This window comes from Anomalospiza imberbis, chromosome 3, assembly GCF_031753505.1.
Source record: "Anomalospiza imberbis isolate Cuckoo-Finch-1a 21T00152 chromosome 3, ASM3175350v1, whole genome shotgun sequence".
Taxonomy (NCBI): Eukaryota; Metazoa; Chordata; class Aves; order Passeriformes; family Viduidae; genus Anomalospiza; species Anomalospiza imberbis.
This window is the reverse complement of record NC_089683.1, coordinates 106,326,374-106,344,513: the sequence shown is the minus strand read 5'-3', so window position 1 is coordinate 106,344,513 and position 18,140 is coordinate 106,326,374. Positions and strand designations below refer to the sequence as shown.

Genomic DNA, 18,140 nt, shown 5'->3' with positions numbered 1-18,140 from the left:
AGAAATCAAGGTCAGGCCAAATGTGACTCTCAGTGCACCAGCATTCTGGTGTCTCCAATGAATGGACACTTCAAAAGGAACTATTTGGGTACTTTTCAGGAATCTGGATTGGCATTTCAAAATGTTTTCCAAGAACATCCTATAGAGTCTCATAATACCCAAATAGCACTACAGATCAGCTCAAACTGTGGGCTGAGAAAATCAATGGTATTTTTCCACAATATAATCCCATTTGCTTCAGCAACACATCTTAACACAGTTGATACAACTTTCTACAATAGCACGAAGTTAATGTGTAAAATGAATTGTTCTGAGGAAAAAAATACACCTTAGAAATATTAATATTGATCTAGAGTTTGGTTTCTGCCCTAGGGGAATGGAACCATCTGCACATTAATTTCCCACTGTGAGTAACCTGTGCCCTGAGAGATGGCCAGGTTATGACACAAACCATTCCACATCCTGATGCCTCACCTTTTCCTAGGAACATTCAGTGATGTTGCTGGAAGGTAAAGTTCTCAGTAACGAAACTGCCACTCTGCACCTGACCTAGCAAGTCCCTGCTGTACTCTGCAAAGCACAAAATAGGCATGGACAGTATCAGTTGTCCCTTCTTTCAGTGGTGTAATGGCCTGCACACCTCAGTGAGCTCTGAGATGGAAAATGCTGCTAGGAATAATGCAATGCAGACAGCACACTTTCCACTAGATGGCAATCAAGGAAATTAAAGTTCTTTGGTGCTTTATATGGGAAAGTTATAACCAATCTGAGAATTTGCAGCTGCTCACATTCTCTTTTGTTTCAAGTAGATAATATTTAGAACTCCTCTTAAAGGGTTCCCCCAGGATGACAGAGAGCTCACAGTAAAATTTGGACACCCCCTTTTCTCCACCAAATTATTCTGTACTGATGCCACTGTCTTCTAAATCCTTTTGGGACCTTTGAACCCCTTTTCTGAATCACACAGAGTTTTCCATTTCAGGGTTCTATGTGTCAGTCCAGATTGGCTCTTAACTTCAGAAAAGTAATTTTGCCTCTGAGCTAAAAGCATAGCTGGAAGATTTAGTTGTTTTAGCACATACACATGAAAAGGAAAAAAAAAAAAAAAGGAGAGAGGAAATGAAGTGAAATGTATATAGGTCCTCTGTCCAAACTACTGTGGGACATGAGACCTCAGATTGGGGAGAACCTCTCCAAGAGACGAGGTTCCCTGATTTTACACATAGTATAGTCCTGCTGGAGTACAGGCTAAGGACATGTCTGTTTGCAGGATCAGGGCTATCTCACTTTCTTTCTGATATCTCATTTTGAAAAACATATATGTGACCCTTTCTGAAGCCTGTAATAGTCAACACATAATTTGTTAATGTGCAAATGAATTTTACTGATCTATTAACTGCCTCATTTGGAAAGGGGAAATAGGCAGAAAGAAAAAAATCTTTAGTATTCCCCACAAAAGGCTGCTTCTGTTCTTCAAGGTGAAAACAGTGCTCTATGTGCTTATGCTTAAGCTTTTCAGAAAGCGGGATATACTGAATGCCAGGAAAAACAACAGCACAACCCAGATGACTTTCAGATATCAAATTATTTACTCATTAAATATAGTTAGATTGAGAGACGTTAGGATATTAAGATGATGAGCTGCACGAGTCGGTCTTGAATAACCAGTTATAGAGAAAATAACAGTCCTTCCTTATTTGACCATCACCAGCCCAGGGTTTTCAGTGGCAATGGCCAACAACTGCTCACCAGCCCAGGAAGTGGTGTTAAGAATTTGACTTGATTAATCAGTCAAAGCACAACCAAATGTATCCACGTTTCACTTTACACCTTCTCCTTATAGCATATTTCCCAGATATGGAGGATGAAGTTTCCTAAGAGGGGACAGTGGATCTATCAGTGGGTTGGTGGACTTGCATAATCCTTGTTTAGGATCTCTCATGGTTAAATCAAGAGTAATACCAAGAACACAAACTGCCAGTGGGCTGAAGCAAGTCTGAACCTGGGCAGGCAGCATGTCATACTGCCTCCAGTGCAGGTGGGACAGCAGGCTTCTGGAGGGAGCATGGCATGCTCAGGGAGACACGATGTCTCCACCCCTCATCCTTACACTGTAATGCTGGGGATGTCATCATCATTCCTCTGTGTGGGCTGGAAACCTCCTGTGTGATGTCAGCTGAATCCTGTTTAATTAAAATAAATAGGCTGCTGCTACTCTTGTCACATTCTTCTTTTTGCTTTGCGCTTGTAACTGATTTTCAGTTTTTCCTCTTTTGCACTCTCGTGCACGGTGGCTACACACAAATATCTTTGTTTGGAACGTGGGAGTGGTGATCACTGCAGCCACAGTAACAGTCTGAGACTCCCCTCCCTGCCCCTCAATAAATACCAATCTCTCTGAAAGTAAAGGGCAATGGCTCAAGAAAGCTCCCTGTCCACAGCTGGCAAGTCAGATGTCGCTTTCTCAAAGCAGAGAGGGCAAACGCAGACACAGCGTGCAGGGAGCAGGACAGACCAGTCTCCTTGCCGTGGCAGCGTCTGTATGTGTCACAGGGAATTACACGCCCAGCTGGATTAGGCTGCAGTCCACCTATCTGGGCAACAATCTTGTCTCTGATAGTGGCCAGAGGCTTCAAGGAGAACAAAACCTTAGTGGGTGATGTGCCTTTCATCCTGCTCTGTAATAGCTGTAACACTGCCCTCCCTTCTGAAATTCAAGGGCTACCTACACAGTTGGAAAAAAAAATAAAAATTAAGGAACTGTCTTGTACTAAGCCACCACAAACTCCTGGTGTTTTGCAACTGAAGAGATCTCTTTCTAATTTTTACCTGTGTATTTATCATTTTCATTTCCCCCCTATTTTACTTGCTTGCTTGGTTAGTTGCACTTAGTTTTCCACTTTCCTTTTTTTTTTTTTTTTTTTTTTTTCCTTTTATTTTTCTTTTTAGCTAGAGAATATATTTGCTCTGAAAGGTGAAGGCCTTCTGCCACCTAGAAGTTCCTTCATTATTAACCACAGCTCCTTCAGGTAGCTGTGCATTCTAAAGGTGTCCTCATGGCACTTCTATCTGAACTGCAAAGCAGTAATTTGACTGAGTAGACTGAGAAATACCAGAGTTGGATTAACATAAATTCACAATTGTTGTCCAAGCTAGAAACTGTGTTTTGTATGGAAACCTGGATAGCTCACACCTGCATCACAAACTTGTCATCAACTACTTGATCTGTGAGAAACTAAAAAATCCCTTACTACTTTCACAACATTGAAAAGGTGCATAAGGAGGAGCTAGGAATGCATTGCCCTGATTGCCATTTCAGATGCAGATTCAAGCACCAGATTACAGGCTGGATTTTCACCTAAGCAATGTGCTTGGTTATGCTTTGCAATTTCCTGCCTTCCTCATAGGATCACTAGTTCTGACTGCTCAGTGAATGCAATGCATTGCAATCCCTCGCAATGAAGAGAACGGCAAGTTTTTTCACCCCATGGCCTGAGTTCTGTACCTTGTCACAACACTCCCTCAGACTTTTCATGCAATTGCAAATCTAAACCTGAAAACGGGACTGCAGTTGAGTTGCTTGATGCTACATGGGGAAAATGTAGTAGAATTAGAAAGAATAAACAGATCTTAAGCCTTGTATGGTGCCTTCTTTTACAGGCTGGTAAGAATAGAACTCACTTGGATATAATTAGTCCATAACACCCTCATCTGTTCACTGAAGGAACACCTGATACCAGTATAAGACCCAGAACTGCTGTGAGAGAAACACCTTGATAAAATCACAGGCGGATTAATGGTTAAATATTTGGTTTTGCTTTTCAGGGTTTGTTGGAAGGGTCAAAGATTTTGGCTAATACTTAACCAGATAAAGGTCAGCAGTCCTGAAAAAGGGTTTTTAAATGTAAGATGTTAGTAAAAGATTACCTTAGAAATTAAAAAAAAAACCAAAAAAAAAAAAAACAAAAAAACAAACCCTACAGTCAGTCTCTCCCTGAGCCAGAAAGTAAAAACATCTGAGTTTAACCCCTGTTTAACTGAGGGACCCCCAAGCCTGTCACTTGGGGAAGGTGGGAGTGACTCCCTGGAGACCAAGGCTGGTGAGACACCTTCTGGCAAAAAAACTAACAAAGGCCAGGCCACTACTGCCCCAGTGGTGGAGAGATGTTTTAGCATCCCACCTTCTCCCACTGCTTCTGCCTGCATTCCTGTGCAGCAATGCAACTCCGTCCTATCTTCACAAAAAAAAAAAAATCACTGCCTAGGAAATGGCAACCTGAGTGATGTCCACACCACAGCAGGGGAGACAAAAGGCAGGTGCTTTATGGGCAGGTCAGAATGATTTTCCATTAAAACACTACTGCACACATTCAGGACTGCTTAGACCCTAAAATAAAATTGAAAACAAAATTTAAATCCCCTAGACCTGTGATTCAGTGCAGGGGCTCTAGGGAGCTGAACTTTGCTGCTTGCACCCACAAAACCTCACAAATGCCTGAAACAGAAAAATTCCCTTAAAGGCCAAAACCTGTGTGCCAATACTGCTATACCCTTAGCAGGGTGAAGACTTGAGACAGTGCTAATGAGAGCCCACAGGAAGGGAAGGCCCTGTTCAGTAGATTTTAGTTATGGGGCTAAGATGGAATATTCTCTTACATTTCTCTCACACAGATGTTCTGTAGGTGTGTATGCCTGTGCATTTCTCTTAGCCCAGGCCTGTAAATTCCTGTCTGTTTATAAGGAAGGGATTGTTCACTGCCAGTCGGGATGCAGGGCACATTCCTATGTCCAAATAAAAACAGACTTATAGGTCCACAGCAATTTTTTTTTTTCTATTATTCACTTTAAGGCTTGAAAACCTTCTCATACACCCATGCAATGTTTTTGTCAAAAGGGAAAGATATCCAGATGCCTTTTATTTCACCTAGGAAAAGCATAGACGTGTAAGGATTTTGTCTGTTCTAGAAAAGCTATACAGAATTTTATGGAAAGTGTAATGTCTAAGAGAGCTACCCACTTATTGAAATAGAACTTCATTAACTTTTGAAAGAATAAAAACTACATTATACATAATTAAGGTAATAGGTATTCCTTCTTGTCTTACAAATGAAATAATTCTCTATTAATAATAAAATAATAATTATTTACTTTTGAAAGATGACAAATCAGTCCTCTATTACAGATTTCATGCTTTGAAATAAAGTAATAGTTTTACAGAATTAGTGACAGTACAGCCTTTGAAAGGTGAAAGTACTTCATAGCAAGTTTAAAATGGTAGATTTTACTCTCTTTTCTGTGAAATATTTTTGTCATAGAACAGAGTTTTGTATCATTTTTCTTTAGAGAAAGAGTTTTTCCATAACAGAGCAGGGAAAGTAAAGAGGAGAGAGATTTATGTGCTTATTAGAACCTGATAGTGAAATCAATGCTTATTAAAGATCATAAAATGATAGCTTAAAGTGCAAAGTTTTCTATTCATGCACAGGGACAATGCAGCACAAGGAACCTTGCATTCACACCAAGCAGCGTGACATGGAGCATGGCTCAATTCTCCTATTCCTAGGCATGACAACAACAGCACGAGCACAGTCTGACAATTTGGGCATGCCTGTATATGTCACATACCCACACATTAGCAAAAATGACTCTGGGAGCGTAAGAACACAGCTCTGGTCTAACTAAACAAACATCTGTCTAACTGAAAAGAACCCTCCCAACCCAAGCTGGAATTTTTGGTTACTTAATTAATGCAGTTTTGGTCCTTAATTGTTTTGCTGTACTGTCTTGTGTTACACTGCTCCCTGATAGACTCAGAGGGCACAAGGCTGTCTGTTCCATTTAAAAAAAAAAATGCATCCTACAAAGGCAGTCCTGCTGAGTTATGCTTTCCACTGTTATCTACCCCAAAACACATCCTATTTCCCCCAAAGCAAAAGGCACTTACATACACCTCTGCACGTGTGATTTTAGTTGTTAGTGATGTGTAACTCATGGTATGATTAAGGAAATATTAAAAGACACAACTTTCTAACCACAGAAATAACAAGCTGAGAGACTCAGAGTGGGCTGAGAGAAAGCATGGGCACGTGAAGTTTCTTCACATGAAGTGCTCTCTAAATGCAGCTTAGGCTCAAGACCACAAAATTGTGACAACAAAAGCTGTCACTCAATTCCAAACAGTACTTGCAGATGTTTCCAAAGTTTCATTTTGGAAGTAAGCTAAGGTGATGTCCCAGCAATGGCATATAAGACTGTCTTTAGTAATAAAGATCTTTAATCTTGAAAGCAATAAGTTTTTCCAAAGCAACTTGGGTGGGCTTCCACTGAGGTTTGCCAAGATCTTTAAAGGAACTGTCTGCATTTTCCAGTGCTAGATTAGTGCTGTTTGGGTAGCTCACTATTATTTTTAGGTTCACCCATTATTCAGAAAAGCATCAGCTTTAATTTATTGGCAGTGCAACAGATGCTGGTTAGGTATCAGGTTTCTGGGGAGGGGAATGAGATATTGAGGAATGGTTAGAGGCTGAATTCCTTAAAGCAAGCATGACAGCTCCAGGTGATGTCTTCACAGCCGAGAGTAATATACTCCTCAAACTGAAATGTTTTCTGAAATGATGCTGGAAGTGACACAAGCCAGCTGGACTGCACACAGCATAGGTGGGTGGAGAGGCTGAGAGTGTTTGGATTTGGGTATTAAAAGGTCAGCCTTCAGGATGTGACATTACCTGATTGAATGGGATAAGGCTTGGAACAACCAAGGAAAAGTTGAGAAAAGACCGGTGTGGCAACCATGTTTAGCATATCCAGATTTGTGGAAGTGGACCAAGTTGGGGTATGCTAGTTATTCTATGAATAATTAATTCTGTAAAAATATTCATGTTGAGATGGTCTTTAATCCTTGAATGATCTTCAGAAATTGCTTCTTGCCCAAATTATGAATTGATACTAATGATAAGACCATCATATAGTATAATTATAGTATGCTTTTAATTCCAACTCATCCTTAGGCCTTTTACAGCATATGCATAATTCATTTTTGCTTCCCTTAAGCAACACTTAGTAAAGACAAGGGATTGTATTAGCCATTAAGAAAGGTAATCAGACCACTCTTCTGATTTGTCACCACTACACTAACTTCTAAACCTTTCTTGCAATCATTGCCTGGTGGCAGCAGTGAGGATGGAAAAGGGAAATGGAAAAGGGAAAAGAACAAGCTCTTGTCATCAAAGGCAGTCCCAATGTCTCTGACAGTAACTACAGCAGCACTAACTAAATAAAAGTTAGAGAGCATGAGCATTTTAGAAGATAACTATACAATTGCAAAGCTAATGTGTGATTTCTATACTAAAATTCTACTTCAAAGAATATTTGGGATGATGCTGTTGATATAACCATCTGCATCTTTGCTATTAGATCCCTGGGATTTCAGAGTAACTGCTTCAAAGGAATGCCATGTTAAGGTAATTCTGCTTTCACTGAACCTGCAGGAAACAGGCATGCTTTTGTAAGTATGTTTCTACTGTTTGGGCTACAATGACAATAACAATAAAACTTTTGTGGCAGCACACAGTTATTCACCAAGTCAAAAAGACACAATAGAAATTATAGTACTGCACTATTAATTTTTCCCATCAGAAACCACTCATAATATTAAACAGTTGATCCTCCTGCCTGGACAAAAGTATCATCTGGCAACTGACAGTAAAGTAAGCATTAAAAGAAATCATTCTTAACTTTGAATTGTGAATAACTCTGTCTCTAAAGTTTTCCAACTTCAATACTCACTATTATGCTTGAAGATCCTAATAGTGGCACCTGAAAGCCTCGCACCGAGAACGAGAGAAGTGTGGTTCAACTCATCACTTAAAATGAGGCAGCCCTGTGGAGAAGGAGTACAATGAGCATCTGCATGAACTGGGAGGCTGCTGACTCGTGTGCATGTGTATGCCAGCATGCACACGTGTCTATGATAAAGCATTGCACCAATTAAGCTGTTAGGATTAAACATTACATGAATTTTCTGCCACTTTCCTGAAGGTGCTGGGGTGCACTGCAAAGGCAGGCTGAAATAGTGGGATCAGATTCTCAGGCATTCCCAGGTGATGCATAGGGGTCCAATATTTCCTATAACTGGAAAGCAGCAAATAACCCTATTAAAGACTGAGTGCTTTAGAGTAAAATCAGGCAATGTTGCTTCCTCTATCACCTGTTTACAGCCCATTTTGAGTTGTAAGGAAAATGCAGCCACCACCCCACATATAAAGACTGTATGACAATAGTGTAAGGAGGAGAAATACTGAGGCTGGCCTGACATCAGCCCTTCAGACTGCAGAAATGAGAAGAGGAGAGACTGATGCTCTGTAAGTCCCACCTCCTTTAAGATGTGAGTGAAGTTTAGGACAGAGTCTTTCTCTGGTAAATGCATGTAGAGTTGACCTGTAGTATACTTTTTATTAATTAACTCAGTTGGAAACTCCTCCTTTTGTTTTTAGAAATGAAAATAGAAATGCAGAAGTAAATTTGTCTATTATATTAACAAGGGGCAGGACTCACAGTTGAAATTCAAGCTTGAACCCTTGTTTAGCTCTGCTTTCTATTGAACATGTTTTCTTGTGTTTCATTACCCAAAGGGTAACACATAATTAAGCAAAAACCTATTCTGGAATCATAGATTAGGCCTAGGTTTAGAGATACTCACACAATCTCCATAAAGACTGGTTTGCAGAACTAACAGTTGCAGCTTGACCAGAAAATGTAGCTGCTAGACTTAATTATAGAGGAAAACATAGGAGCAAATCTCTCAAACATAGGGTAATCGAATAATATTTGTAATATATATAATAATACATACCAAATTTTCAAATATATACACACACACATTTTTTTATTTATTAAAAATACATACAGTAATATCTTTATTTGTGCCACTTATATTTATCCCACCTCTGACAGAGGTTTGAATCTCTACACGAAGCCAGGTAAGGGAGGGAAAATGATCATACAGCTAAGAAAAGTGTCACACACTGCATATCTCCAATTTCATAAATTTACCTTCATTAATTCTCTGTATCTTTTCCCCTTGAAACTGATGGACAAGTTCTCCAGCACCACTGCAGACTGAAGTTCAAGTTCTGGATAACTGAAGCAACTTTCCCTGCCCAACACCTGTGTACATGTATTTTAGAAATCTTGCAAAAGCTGCATTTTCAACAGAGAGTGAAGCAGTAAGGTCATCTCTACGCTGGTGTTTCAGAAGTCTTGGTCATACACCACAAACTGAATTCATTCTACCTTCACCAAGAGGGAGGTCATGTTTTGTGCTTGCATGGCACACTTCAAACTGCTCCACACCTGCACAAGCTAAGGAGGAGTTACCCACTTTCCAGCTAGCAGCACAGTGCACCTGTTTGTGAAGTCCGCACCACCAGTGACAGGATGATGGATATCCATGCCTTTGAGTTAGGTACTCCTAACTGGAGAGGAGGTCCCCTCAGCACCAAGTGAGAACCCAACTTTTGTAACATGATCACAGCTTCAGACTTGCATTTGCTGCCAGCTTTCTTTGCAGGGCTGGCTGGAGCTCTGTTCACCAGGAATGTTAAGCACTGTTGTTTTCCTTTTCTCATAGTGCTGTAAAAACTATCCTAATCATCACCTTTCATCACAGGCAGCTGGGCAAAATCTCAGCAAGTAGCCTAAATACTACATCCCACAACAACTGGACATGGGATTCAACATTTGGGTCCTTTTACGGAGAAGCAACTTCTTTAAGAGGAGCTAGAGAGGTGTATCACTGATCCTTAAGCAGATGTTAGGTATGTGTGATAGCAACACTCAGTGCTAGCACAGATGATAAATGAGCATATTTAAAGTCACAAGGTCATCAGCTTTATGACTCACACATTCCTGATACCAAGCTTTGTTCCTTGATCAAGCCTTTCCACTCACTGAAAGCCCAGAGTACTACAACAGTAGTTAAAACAATTAATAAACAATTGTTCTAGATGCTCTTGAAGGAAGTACTCACCTTTCCAACAAGGGCTGGAATATTCATTGAGTTAGTTGCAAAGCCCATGCCAAACACCATAGCATCTTCCACACCAAGGAAGTTGGCCACAAGTTTCTCTAGTTCTACATGTTTGTCTAGGGTGCCTGCAGAAATAAGCACAGGGAATATTAAATCTGATTTAACTGTGAAAGTTATTATGACACAAAACATACAAAAGACCAGGCTAGAAGTGTGTCATTAAGCTATGTGACATTAAGTTCTAATGAGGGTTTTCCATTTGTATCCTGTGCATGTGGGCTAATGCAAGAGGTGCAAACCAGCTGTGACTAATGCTAACAAATACTGCTGTTAGGGCAGTAAAGTAGTTGCTATGGAAAAAAGCTTCCTTTTCCCACAATAACTTTTGACATAGTTTATTCTGAAGACTAAGTTTTTGTCTTTTTCTCTCCTCTGCAATGAGGACAAAAATATCTCCTTTTTGTCGGAAATATGGGACAAACATTTTAGGCATTCTTGAGTTCTCTCCAGATGTGAAAAAGAAAAAAGGGTGACAACAAAATTCTTCCTTTTCTATTGTCTGTTGATATAAGTGTACAAAATTCTTAAATAGGATTTTATATGGATAGAAAAACAAAAGCATTCTCCATATTTTTCTCCTTTGGAAGGTAAAAGCTGTTCCACTCCCCATAACTGATGATAACTTTGCTCTTTCTTTCCTCTCAACAGCAAACGTAAATGATAATGCAACACTAGAGACTCTTCTTTACTGCATATTAATTATCTAATGCTAGTGCTTGAAGTCTCCAAACAAGTAAGGTTCTCCAACTATCCAACAAAAGCAGTATCCTTCCTGCCCAACTCACAGTGAAGGATGACAAAATACAGAAGGCAAACAAACAAGAGTGGTGTTAAGAGACTGAGATTACAGATAACTTTGAACAGTAAGGAATCATCTCAACTTGCCAGCTCTCTAGTCTTTGGTTGCCTGGCTGTGCATTGCAGGGACCAAGGCAGAAGGAACTCTTACAGGATGATCTGTGGGGAAGAAAAAAGAGTAGCCTGTGGATTCTGAGAGAGCATTTCCCCTATGAATAAGGCTGTAATCAGAGAACAGAAGAAAAAAAAATAGGCAAGTGAATATGTTACCTCACTTGCACTGCACAAAGTGATGGCACGATAATATAAAGTGAATTACAGTGGATGGAACAAGAAAGCTGTTTTCACTGTGATGGACAAAAGGCAGATGAGTGGAGGAACCCAGAGGCTTGGCTAGAGTGTCTCAACAAGAATGATGAGTCAGGATCTTCTCTTCATCATGGAGCAGAGCTCATTAAAAAAAATCAAATATAAATGGCAGGAGAACAGTTTCAGCAATAGCAATAAGTCAGCTGGTTACAGTGAAGGAGTGTTTTCATTATTTTTTCTCATTAAATATCTAAAGTAAGAATGACATCCATTTGGAAAGAGAATGTGACAAATATTTATCAGGCAGGCAGGTAACTCTCCCAACTATCAGGGAGATAAGGAGCAAGGATCATGTGGCTTCTTGAAAAACCTGGATTACATGGACAGTAAAGAACAGCAGTACTACTGAGATTTTGCCAGAGCCTTCCTGGGTTGTTCTAGACCTGAGCCTACTCCAGCAGAGCTTCAAGAGTGTCTCTGCACTCCTTGTATCACAATGCATGTAGACCTGAGCCTACTCCAGCAGAGCTTCAAGAGTGTCTCTGCACTCCTTGTATCACAATGCATGTACCTGGAGCTGGGTTATCTCTGTGCTCTGAGAATTAGGTAATGTGACACAGAAAATGTGGCTCTGCAGAAACTCCACTACGTGGGAGCTGAGTCTGTGTGAAGCTCTTTGAGGATGGCTATTTTTTGAATTTGTATATCCCAAGACACATGAGGATATCAGCTGGCTCTGCACACAGCCGCTGTTTAGGACCCAGGTTCCGTGAAATATAAGCCAGTGTTTCAGAGCTGAGCTGCTCGCTGGAAATGTGGGTAAGAATCTGTCTTAAGGTGTAAGCAGCAGGACTCAGCATGTATTTCTGTGGTTCCGTATTTTTGTGAATTGGGCCCAGCTAGTCTTCAACCTACAGCACTCAGGAACGACTAAGAGTTCCAGCAGGACCAGCTGCCTTACTGTTCCCTGCAGATGTTATTTTGTCACTCAAGGGCTAACAGCACACCAAAAGAAGATGAAGTCTGAAATGGAAGCTCGAAGCCAAGCACACTATGGTCACAGCTTGAATTAGGTTTGTGAAAGCATGAGAAACAAGCAATGTGTGCTTTGCAAGGCAGGCATTTTAAGGCATGACACAATTGTCCCTGACTTTTCTAGGGATAAGTCTGACACTAGGGTGGAGTTAAATTGCTTTTTGGGGTTGCATCACATGTTTTCTGTTTTTATAAACAGGAAAGGCCTGACTCAAGACAGACTGTTCTGTTAAAGCTCCCATTACATGACCAACAAAAGAACAGCACATTTTGCATCTATTTTTATTGATTTTGTCATGGTGAAGAATGACTCATTTTGATAGTGACTGATTCCTACTTATTATTTACTAATCCTAAGTGCAAATGCAGATGATACTGTACATCACTATTGCCTACAAATCCTGGAATACAAATTGAAATTGGATAGCAAAACAAAATTCTGAATGACAAAGATTTGCAAAATGAGCCCTGGTTTTGAATCATGTTAATTATCGTGGCAATATTGTTGGTGGTAAGGTGTTGCAGAAGCAACACAACACACGCCAGTACTGTCAGTGGGAGGTTCATGACAGCTGTATACATTGAACAGAGTTGAAAAAGCATATAATTATGCAATTATTTAATCATATCAGGAGATATCTCTAAACAGAATGACCTTGGACACTGTACAAATGGCATCAATTCTATCACCTCTCTCCACTGGAAGAAACAAGTGGTCAGACATGCACTGCTGGGATGAGGTTTGTCCACTAGCATTCCCAGCTGGTCACAGTTACCACCATGACAAGCATAAACAGCACTACCAGACATATGCAAATTTGATCCAAAGGAACTAGCACAAGCTGAAACATCTCAGCATCTCAAGCTACATAACAAAGGCAGTAATTACACAGCTCTTCATTAAATACAACCTTAGAGATGTCAAGTAAGGTTAGCTTGGCCCTTAAAATGTTTTGTATTGTGCTAGATTCAAGACCAATATCATGATCTGATGAATGAAAAGTGATATATTAGATATATCTTTTTAATACACTGTATACAGAGATACTTTATGTGCTTGCCCTATAAACAGATATTAGAATTTCCCCACTGACTGACTACAGCTTGACTTGACCCAGCAAATGAGGATACAGCTAAATAAGGTACACCAAATCACCAGGAAAGATTTAAGACAAAAAAAGAGAAAGGTACCTGCATCTTTAAGAGACGAAATTCTTTTGAAAGTTATTCTTCCCTGCTGAACAGCTGTATGTAATACAATACAGCAGGAGTTACTGTGATCCAAGACTATATAGGTATTAAGATTGCAGATCATATCAAAAGTGGACTTTCACAACAGGAAAAGTGAAAGTGGACTTTCACAATGGGAACCACCTCCACAGATTCCCACACCTCTCACAGCAAATCCCCTCCTTTTCAAAATCTGATGACCCAGTTCCCTCCATTAACTTGCCACTGCACTCTGGTGACAGGTGACATGAAGTACACTGTGTTTTGACAGGCTTTTTCATACACTTACCCATGCTGTTGAGCTGAAAGTCACTGCCAGACTACTAGAGAGATAAATCTGGAAGATGGACCTCCCATGATCCATAGAGTCATTATTTAGTTTGACACTTTCAGCTTGGACAAGGTGGTTTATACCACTGGTTAGTCTGCCCAATACAGTCTTTCAGGTTCTTATACACTAATGACACAGACTAGTTGAACTGCCAACACTGGCAACAGTATCCTGTAATAGAATTTTATGTTTGGAATTCTAAGACCCAAAGAAGAGAGGGAAATACCTGCTCGCCTCAGGTTAAACAAAAGCTGGAAGAGTAAACTGGTACAAGCAACAAGCCCTTGAAAGAAAAAAGAACAGCTGGGAACCCTGTGCATCCCTGACGTGACTCACCAAGGTGACTGAGAACCATTATACTATGAAAATGAGGGTTTGTCAGCAGCATCCTTGGGAGGGTGAGGAGCAGAACAAAACATCTGAACTTCCTTGTCACATTTGAAACTTAAGGTCACAAACTCACTCTGGTAAGATGCTTGTCACAGATGAAAAAATCTGTATTATTGAAAAACATACACGCTTTTACAAAAAGCAAGATTGGATGAGTTATTAATAGCAAGATGAAGAAACAGAAGCTGTGGAAATGATATTATTTCTTTACACTGTGTTACCAGAGCAGATGATGCAGATGGCATCACTGTCCTACAGACCCACTAGTAGAGGAAAGCCTCAACTTGTAGAATGAGACTTGTTGGAAAGAGAGGGAGAGAAGAATACAGTAACATTATGCAGTTGCCTCATTTAACACTGTCTGTGCAGAAAAGAATCCCCAAATAAGGGGGTTTTGATGAATCATTTGATAGAAAGGAGACACTCAAATTTTCTTAACATTGCTACCAGCTGACAGGGGTTTCATACCACAAAGATGCCGTGGGTGTCATAAATCTAATAATGTACCTGTGTAATTTAGTGATTCTCAGAAAAAAAGTAGATTAGTTTTAGATTAGTTTTAACAGAACTTCCAGCTGAATTTAGATCTTCTGGCTTTGTTTCCTCTTTTTTTTTTTTTTTTAGAAAAACACAAAGTTAAAATTTCTAGTGTAAATCCAGCATCTTCATGCCAAAGTCTGTATGGCAGCATCTTAAGTATCTAAATATTTGCATGCAGATAACATCATATATCAGAGATACTTTAGGTATTAAACAAGTCACACAACCCTTAATTCTTATAGATGCCTTCAATTCCACCTGCTAGAAGATGGGCTATCCAGATTATTAATCTTGCATTGCAAAGCATACTTTTGCAATGGTGAAATACAAAGAACAAACCTGACCCAGTGATTATAAATTGATTGTAAGCTGGATTAGTTATTTATGAGAAGGTAGGCACAAAAAGGAAAAGGATGTTAATGGGCATGACAAAAGAGAATTCTTTGCATAAACTGTTTCCTAATTTATACCATACCCTACCAGAAAATAGCTAAGATTATGAAATATGTGTGTATATACACATATACATACATGCACACAAATTCTCATTTTTGTGGCTCTATTTCTTCTTAAAATCTCACTTGGAAACTGTAAATTATGGGACATTCAGTTCTTTATCTCTTTCTCCAAACTGAAAAATGAAACATTTATTCATGTTTGTACAGTATTATGTTTAAAATAAGCCTTGGCCCTAATTAAAGCTTTGAAGTAGTATAAAAGAAAGAATGGTCAAATATCTATTTCTATCTTCTTGAAATGCTGCTAGAAATTCACGTTAGGCCTTATAACCCAGTGGAAGGAGGTTAATGAGTTTGAGCTACTTTCGTATTTTAGATGTTGGCACAGATTTTCAGACCTGCTTTTTAGAAATAAGATCACAATCAGGTGCAAAAAATCCTCAAACAAAGAAAAAGCCCTAAAACTGGGTGCAAGTGAGGTGTTAAAGGGTAATCTCCTAATATGCCCTCCAGAGTGAATCACCCTGCAAGTGTTCTGTGCAGGCTCCATCTTGTTTTTTGGTCCAAGGTATAATCACAGGAGAAGTATTACAAAAGGCAGGAATCTTGCCTGGCTGCTTAACCAGCACTAATCACACGTTTGCTCCGGTTACTCACGTATGTCATCTCCATGAGGAATACTGGTGAGTTAGATAAACAGAGCATTGGAAGTACTGGCTGTCCATGTGACAGTCCTGTCACCAGCCTGGCCCAGGAGCGCTCAGAGCATGATAATCTGCCTTATCTTAAAAAAAAAAATGTAACTTTGCTGATTTTGTTATCATCTGCAAGCAGCAAGCAGGAAACTAATTTGCCTGTTTCTCAATAATTCTCAGTCACATTGCTTAGAAAAAGCTGACTATAAACACTGAACAACAGGATGGGCTCAGACAAAAGGCTTTTGAATCTGCCTTTAACAGTAGCCAACTCCCACTCCAGCCATTAAAATACATTGATTTGCACGGGAAAAAGGACTTTACGTTCAAGTTGTCATTCTTTCATATTTTTTATTATATGGAGGGAATGCTTGCTATTTCATATTTATTTAGGTTCCTATGTGCTGTCAGTTTTATTAAGCTAAAAAATAACACTTTTGAGAGAAAAAATAAAATACATATAACAGTAGAGATATTTCTGTGGGGCAGTTTATATGGAATGCCCTAACATTCCCAACATTCCAGGTAGCTGAACAGTTGGTGTCCAGTTACTTAAACAATCATAGAATGAATCACAGAATAGTTTGCGCTGGTAGGAACCTTAAAGATCATCTAATTCTAATGCACCACCTTGGACAGAGACATGGATACCTTTCAGTGGATCAGGTTGCTCCAAGCCCCACCTAGCCTGCCCTTGAAAACTTCTAGTAATGATCATCTACTGGACAACCTGTTCCAGAGCCTCAGCACCCCCACAGGAAGAATCTCTTCCTGATGTCTAATATGACCCTGCCCTCTGTCAGTTTGAAGCCATTCCCTCTTATCCTGTCACTCCACGCCCTTGTAAAAAATCCCTCTCAAGCTCTCTTGTAGCCACCTTGAGGTACTGGATGGCTACTTAAATCCTTCAACATTCAAGAATAATTTTCTCAGACCCAATGTTTATTCCTAAAAACCAAAACTTCCTACTTCTTTTTATGCCCCAGGTTGGTTTCTTGATGTATAATGACCAAGGCAAAGAAATAAAAAAAATTACCTTTTCCTGAACCTACAGGAGAGACTGCTGCTGAAAAAGGCTGTTTTAATTTAAATAATACCCATGGTCAATTTTCTCAGATATAATAGGTGCAGATCTCTCTGTATCCTCCCTTGGCATCTCTCAGAGTTAATAAGGACATCCTGAATCAGGTACAGTTTGGGTATTTCTATCAACTATCAGTGAGCACTCCTCTGCACATGTGGCCAGTGTCCCTTAGAACACAAGGGAATGTGAAGTTCTGCAGTGTTACAGATACATATTATAATATTGGCTTTTCACAATTATTAAAATGGATTTTATTTGTGTAATGTTAAAGTAACTTTGTTATAAAGATATCGTTTTTTATTTCTGTTGTTAATTAAGCTTAGACATAGTAGTGAACTAGCTATGCTTTTGTTAAAATGCCAGCTTGGATGGGATAACATTCAGTGAACACAGGATGAGGACACCTGCTATCAGCCCTCACCGTCTGAAGGCAGTGTGGACCAAGGCCCAAACTGGAAGTGAAAAGGAGAAGAAGCCAAACCACAGCCAAGAAACATTCATGCTCTAAAAAGGCAGACCCAAGGAGGGGCCATGTAAAATAGATCCTAGAATATGTAAACTAGTTTATGGATATGCATAAGGGTCTATGAATATGCAACAGGCTGATAGAAGGGAAAAAATATTTAAGGGGTCTCCCCGAAGGTAACAGTGTGCTCTTGGCTGAGTGCCAAGATACACCCAGCCATAATAACCTTTGCTCTATGGTCCTTGTCTCCTGTTGTCCTTTATTAAACTTTTAAAATTGTCACAGGAGAATGAATGTGTTTTTCACAGCAGCAATGATCTCCTCAGGTCTGGCAGCATTTAGGTGAAAACCTTCTACCAACTTCATACACTGCCCTGTATATCTGGTAGTGGGAAAGGACAGTGAACCCTGACCACTCTTCCACATCACACATTATGCTGAAAATGTCTGTAATTTCTCCCCTTAGGCTCTTTTTTTGAAACAGATGACAGGCATTCGTGACAGCTGGAGACAGCAAGCTCAGTAGTTCTTCACCCAGAAGGTATGAGGCCTTTGATGATCCTTGTGGCTCTTCTCGTGCACTTTCCAGTTTTGCTAAATATTTCTGATCAGACATGCACAGGGTACTCCAGACAACAACAAACAGCAGCTTTATCCAGTAGTATACTGAGGCTCTATGGTTGGCTTTCTGTGTACATTCAAGTAATTTCTAGTGTT

At 39.8% G+C, this 18,140-nt stretch overlaps 1 protein-coding gene across 1 annotated transcript in view; it reads right to left on the bottom strand.

The window, feature by feature from the left end:
- Positions 1–18,140, bottom strand: part of SPTLC3 (serine palmitoyltransferase long chain base subunit 3) — a 79,211-nt gene that overhangs the window by 26,235 nt on the left and 34,836 nt on the right. The window contains exons 5-6 of the mRNA XM_068186303.1: positions 10,028–10,152; positions 7,786–7,879 (exon numbers count right to left, since the gene is read on the bottom strand). Of these exons, the coding sequence (XP_068042404.1) occupies positions 7,786–7,879; positions 10,028–10,152 (219 nt within the window). The remainder of the gene's footprint in view (positions 1–7,785; positions 7,880–10,027; positions 10,153–18,140) is intronic.